General features: G+C 36.7%; 1 protein-coding gene across 1 annotated transcript; it reads right to left on the reverse strand.

Annotated features, from left to right (window-relative positions):
- LOC131933023 (uncharacterized) lies at positions 1-3,588 on the reverse strand (the record flags this gene model as incomplete). Its single annotated transcript, XM_059289882.1, is given in 4 exon segments — positions 1-755; positions 1,011-1,079; positions 1,707-1,813; positions 3,485-3,588. Coding segments are annotated over 4 exon segments (366 nt in total), but the record flags the coding sequence as incomplete, so codon positions are not given.
- Positions 3,589-6,918: the final 3,330 nt, after the last annotated feature.

The following is a 6,918-nucleotide window of genomic DNA, read 5'->3' on the forward strand; positions in this document are numbered from 1 at the left end:
CAATGTTACAGAGATATTATAGGGTTTAGTACATGAAAATATAACCTTGATTTAGTCCGTAAAAGATTAACTAAATTACAAAGTTGTTGAATATATTTAAAACTTTTTGATTTAATAATAAAAAATCAGAATCTTCTCAGTAACACCAACATTTTTGTATGCATCAGTTTAAATTACTGTTGGGGAATTTCATTCATGGTTACATATTATTGCAACTAATACATGTCTGTTCATTAACAAAACTTGTATGACTTATATTCTTATATTCAGAGGTTTTGTGTTACAATGTCACATATGATATTGATATGTATATATAATGTTTTTTTAAATTATAAAACTACATTACAAAGATACAAATATAAAAAGCAAATTTTCAGATAGAACAACAACACCCCAGTGAAACGTATAATGTACACTTTGTAAATGTGAAAAGTTTTTGTGGAACATATTGTTTGTCATTTGTAAGCGCGGAGAGGCAAGAAATTTCAGTAAGTCAAAGCTTTAGCAGCATCTCTATCAGGGAATAGCATAGGCAAGATGCGGGGGTGTTAGGGCGCTTATCGCTTTCTTCCTTCTGTATCCTCAAAATATCTACGGACAAACATTTTGAATGCTCTGCTTCCACCATTTCCCCAGAAAAAATTCTGGAAATGCCACATACACCAGGAGCTACTGAAGTGGTTGAAGATAATAATTTTCTGGCTCCTTGAAGACCTTGTTATCTTGACTTGTTTTAAAAGCTTTGTCGTTTTTAGCTGAAAAATATTCATAAAAACACATAAACATGTTGAATTAATTTTTTTAATGACCAGACATTGAAGCTAATTTTATTTGATTAACATAAGAAAGAAAAATACATTCGTGATCATTTTTAATGTTAAAGACTTATCTAATAAACTTATTGAAAAAATAGATTTTGTCTTTTAAATAAAGGTCTATTATTGTTTAAAAGATAATTATTAAATGTATCACACAATTTTGATGAAAAATTAAATATGAAGTATATCCACCTTTAGTGTTTTCATTTGAATAAATCTTCTTAACGGCATCGATTTCTTCATAGACTTCTTCAAATTGCTCTATTTCGTTATAAACATGTAATCAATCATGCTTTAGTTTAGTAATTTTAAATCAAAATATCAAGTTGTCTAATTAAAATACAATGTATTTTGTTTTAGGTACATTACAAGTAAATAGCTGGGCAGAAAGCCTTTAGTGTTATTTTAAAAAAAAAATTAAATGCCTTACAGAAAAAAAATATTACTATTCTGTTTTATAAAATTGGAGACATCAAAAGCATTATATACTTTTCATATAAATAGTATTAGCCTATTTAAGCCTGCCCCTCCCCCCCCCTCTTTCTCTCTCTGTGTATATATAGGCCTATGCATATACACACACACACACACGCACGCACGCACACACACACACACACACACACACACACATATATATATATATATATATATATATATATATATATATATATATATATATATATAATATATATATATAATATATATATATATTATATATATATATATATATATATATATATATATATATATATATATATATATATATACATACATATATATATATATATATATATATATATATATATCCCCCATATAATTATGTGGGTGTGCTAAAAACGTAATGAGCCATTAGTTAGTGAAGAGAATGTAAAGTTTATTTGAACACACCTTCAGTGGCGGAAGCTTCAGTGTGGTGGTTGATGTCCAAAAACCTGGCATATTGGTTAGATGTGGCCCCAACTGGACCTTCTGGCTTGAATGGTTTTATCCCAGCTCTGTTTGGACACATAGGATACAAAGAAAGAATGTATTAATACGTAGAAAACTATTTTTTGTTAAGTAAAGTAAGGTGGTGCCATTTCTATTGGGAAGATGAATTAGAGTTCATGTTTCCTGACCTTGACATATGAAGGGATGGTATGTTCATCACTTTGTCTATTCGCCTTTATTTTTCCCCAACCTAAGCCAGGTACCCATCTTAGCTGGGTGGACTCATGGACGTCCTAAAGTCACAAGTACGAACCTGGGTCCAAACTCGATACGTTCGGGCTAGCAGACAAAAGCTCTACCATTAGACCACATCGTTTTTGTTTGGTATTTCTACCCAAAAGTTGATTTGGTCAACTACATACTTTCAGACTCAATGAAATAAGTTTTGAGAACCCTACAGGTTAGAATATCCTCCTTGTGTTGGCACATCTACTTCATTAGTGGACACCGGCACAGATCTACTCAACCCACCTTATGTACTACACAACACATGACACTGCCTATCAGTGGCGTAGCCAGGATCGTCTCAAGGGGGGGGTTTCCAATTTTACCCGGGGACAAACTTTCGATTTGCACCCCCCCTCAAACTTTCGATTTGCACCCCCCTCAAACTTTCGATTTGCACCCCCCCTCAAACTTTCGATTTGCACCCCCCCCCCTCAAACTTTCGATTTGCACCCCCCTCAAACTTTCGATTTGCACCCCCCCCCCCTCAAACTTTCGATTTGCACCCCCCCTCAAACTTTCGATTTGCACCCCCCCTTATACTTTATATATATATACCGAGGGGTCTATGGGGGGGGGGGGGTTCTGACCCCCCCCTAACCCCCCCTGCCTACGCCACTGCTGCCTATACAACTCACCACATATAACGCTATGTAACATTTTCAAATACCATCCCCTGACTTATTCAATAAAATTTCTAGGCCATCATTTCCCCTCACAAAACCACGTCACAATTTGCTATAAAAATTGAAGGCATTTTAAGAATAAATAATTGGAACTACGTCAAATAGAAAAAAAAAAAAAACAGCGTGTTATTTTCTTTATTAAGCCTAATATTAAATCAACAAATTTTAAGCCAGCGGTCCGTGGTATTTACTTAATCAGTATTACAATATAGAAGTTAACCAATTAAAATCAGTGTACACACGTCGCTATATTTTATACCACTACTACCCCCATTTAGCACAATATACCATGCTGATTAAAAACACTTCACAGTGGATAATTTTTAGTTTTACCTAAGGGGGGGGGGGGGGGTCATCCATAAATGACGTCACGCTTTTTTGACGATTTTTACCTCCTCCCCTCCCTTTCGTCACACATCTTCAAAAAACGCAGACCCCCCTATTATGACGTCACACCTCAGCCTACAACCCTCCCTCAAAATTGCAGTAGAATTTTTCTTAAAACATCGATATGTTTCCAAAATCTTGTCTGAACTCTCTCAAAATAGGATGTTTTAATCAATTCCTTTTACAATTTATTAAAACCGTTTTCTAAAACGCGAAATAACGGCTAAAATTCGTTTTCTAACATTTCTGTTTTATAATGCAAAAGTGTGACGTCCCACCATCTAAACCCTCCCCTCCCGCTCACAAAACTACGGATCCCCTCCCCCCTACGAGTGTGACGTCATTTATGGACGACCCCTAACAGCAAGAAACACTCACGTATTTTTAGCTTTGATGCCCTCGCTGCTTATGTCGGCACTAAACTGTGCTCCACACGATTCCACGAGAAAAATTTCTGGTCTAGATATAGACGTTGAATCATTCTGCACGCCACACAAAAAAAAAACAAACAACAAAACACATTGTTAATTAATTAACAAAGAACATTGTTAATTATCTCATTGAATTTGAGGTTAACATTTAAATTCGGCGAATATCCAGTTGGATAACATTAGTGCAGTGGTTCTTAACCTGGGTTCGATCGAACCCTAATGGTTCGGTAAGTCAGTGTCAGGGGTTCGGTGGAGGTCAAGACACACACCCGACTCTTGTGATTCACGATCGGGTTTTCTCAGTGCGGACGATAGAACTATTATAAAGGGTTTGTTGGACACGCTTATGAAAATAACAGAAAATGTTCGGTACATTCAAAATGGTTAGAACCACTGCGTTAGTGTTTATGTATTGTAACTAAGTTTGTTCCGTTTCTTGCAATTTTCGTTTAATCGTAGCTCCATACTTAATGTATTGGTACTTAGGTAGTTTGTTATGTATGTGATAATTTTCATTAATCATTACTGAATAACTGAATAAATAGTACATAGATAGGCTTGATTTCTTTGTATGTTGCCATTTTCGTATAATAAATAAATGTAACGGACATTTTTTTTTCTTTTTTTGTGTGCCTCAAACATGTAATTAACAGCATCAGTTTGTCTTGCCATATTCCCTTTAGTATTAAAAATTTCAACATCGGCTTGTGGGTCTGATACATATTTGAAATATAGACCTTTCTTTCTGACAAGTCATTTCATTAATTGAAAATCGTATACTTATACATAATGCAAATGTTACGTCCAGGTTAGTTTCAGATAAACAACAACGCTTCGTGACTACGTCCACTACTTTTATTCCGTCTCACATATATGCATTCCAGAGTAGCCCTCGTCCTACCCGTATCAACTAAACTGCCCTTCCACAATCGTTCACTCGCCCTTTTATACCCGCATTCGACCTAGGGATAACAATACATAAACACACCGGGGTTACTACACAGCAGGGTGAACTCAACTCACACACGCACTCTCCCCTAAGTTCGAGACTATTCTAACCTATTTTAATCTGACCTCACAATGACCCGTTACAGCAAACCACCTAATTTCAGTTATATCTTTTAAATATGAAAATCTCTAAGTATTTATTTTTATCTTTAAATTTTGTTTGTCTGGAAAAGGTCCAGTGACTATTTTTTTTCTCTCATACTGATTTACTCAACGCGAGCGAAAAAACCCCACATTACAAGCAGGTTTACTTGAGCATACAATTCATACATTATACAATTAAAAGCGTTGTAACATTCATAATTTTTTTTAGGCCGTTCTTTTTTTAGTGTTTTACTCCTTTTGTTTTAAAGACTCCATTTTATTTAACTTTAATTTTCTTTTATGATCACTTACATCAACATATAGATCAAGATCTAAAAATTTCAAATATAAATTTTTTACATAATTATTTCCATTACGAGAAAAATGGCCCGTTGAGGAAGGATACAACGGGCGCTAGGTTGATAATGCAAAATATAGTCATAGGCATATCCCTAAAACAATCACCTAATCTCATTCATGACTAAAGTCGCATTAAGAGTTTCTTTCAGGCAATTCTACTTGGGAGGAGGGAGCTTCGCCCCCCCCCCTCCCCCCCCCCCCCAAACACACTCCAAAACATGTCTACCGTCCCATTCAACGAAATATAATTATATACTTTTCCCAGTGTCCGCCCCCTCCCAGAAAATTCTACCCCCGCCCCCGAAAATTTCAAGTACCCCCACCCCTCTCCGGGGAGGAAAAATTCTGAAAGAAACACTGGTCGCTTTTGTAGATCATACAAACTAAAGGAAGAATCTGGGCGGGGCTTCGCCCCTACCGGAAGAGATGCTTGAAAAAAAAAACTGCAAGCTAAACACTTTTTAGATTAGAAAAAGTTCCCGCCTCCGGGGAGGAAAAAGTCTGAAAGAAACACTGGTGTCGCGCTTAGCCACTACCCGAAGAATTGCATTAAAGAAATTGCAAGAAAACCACTTTTTAGATTAGACACATTAATTAGGCGGTAATTTTATTATAGAATATCGATGAAGAAATTTCTTTTGAGTTGGGGAGGGGGGGGGGGGCTCAGACGTTCTTACGTGGGGGTGGGGCTTCGCCCCTACCCGAAGAATTGTATGAAAGAAACTCTTCACGCAAAACACTTAGATTATACAAAATTGCCTTTTTATTCAATGTTTACTCGAGAATCAATGACGTCATATTACAGTGTGCACTATCCGGCTTAATATTATTTTCTTCTTTATGCTCAATACGACGTCATATTTCGTTTTTCGAATTACTATGCATGTTTTTAATTTGCTTGTGTTTTTCTCTAGAGCGTTCTTGTCAGATACATAGATAGATAGATACATAGACAGACAGCGAAACTATTATATAGAACGAGAAAAATGGCCCGTTGAGGAAGGATACAACGGGCGCTAGGTTGATAGTGCTGTCTATTTTCTCGGTACTTTAATTTATACAAAATATAGTCATAGGCATATCAATAAACCATGCACCTAATCTCATTCATGACAAAAGTCGCATTTAGAGTTTCTTTCAGGCAACTCTACTTGAGATGAGGGGGCTTCGCCCCCTCTCCCCCCCCCCCCACACACACACACTCCAAAACATGTCTACCGTCCCATTCAACGAAATATAATTATATACTTTTTCCAGTGTCCGTCCCCTCCCAGAAAATTCTACCCCCGCCCCCGAAAATTTCAAGTACCCCCACCCCTCTCCGGGGAGGAAAAATTCTGAAAGAAACACTGGTCGCATTTGTAGATCATACAAACTTGAAGAATCTGGGCGGGGCTTCGCCCCTACCGGAAGAGATGCTTGAAAAAAAACAACTGCACGCTAAACACTTTTTAGATTAGAAAAAGATCCCCCCTCCGGGGAGGAAATAGTCTGAATGAAACACTGGGGTCATGCTTAGCCACTACCCGAAGAATTGCATTAAAGAAATTGCAAGAAAACCACTTTTTAGATTAGACACATTAATTAGGCGGTAATTTTATTATAGAGTATCGATGAAGAAATTTCTTTTGAGTTGGGGAGGGGGGGGGCCCAGACGTTCTTACGCGGGGGTGGGGCTTCGCCCCTACCCGAAGAAATGTATGAAAGAAACTCTTCACGCAAACCACTTAGATTAGACAAAATTTCCCTTTTATTCAATGTTTACTCGAGAATCAACGACGTCATATTACTGTGTGCATTCTCCGGCTTGAGATTATTTTCTACTCTATGCTCAATACGACGTCATATTTCGTTTTTCGAATTACTATGCATGTTTTTAATTTGCTTGATCTAGAGCGTTCTTGTCAAATACATACATACACAGATAGA

This window comes from Physella acuta, unplaced genomic scaffold, assembly GCF_028476545.2.
Source record: "Physella acuta isolate Inbredline_101_S28 unplaced genomic scaffold, ASM2847654v3 ptg002345l, whole genome shotgun sequence".
In the NCBI taxonomy this organism is placed as follows: Eukaryota; Metazoa; Mollusca; class Gastropoda; family Physidae; genus Physella; species Physella acuta.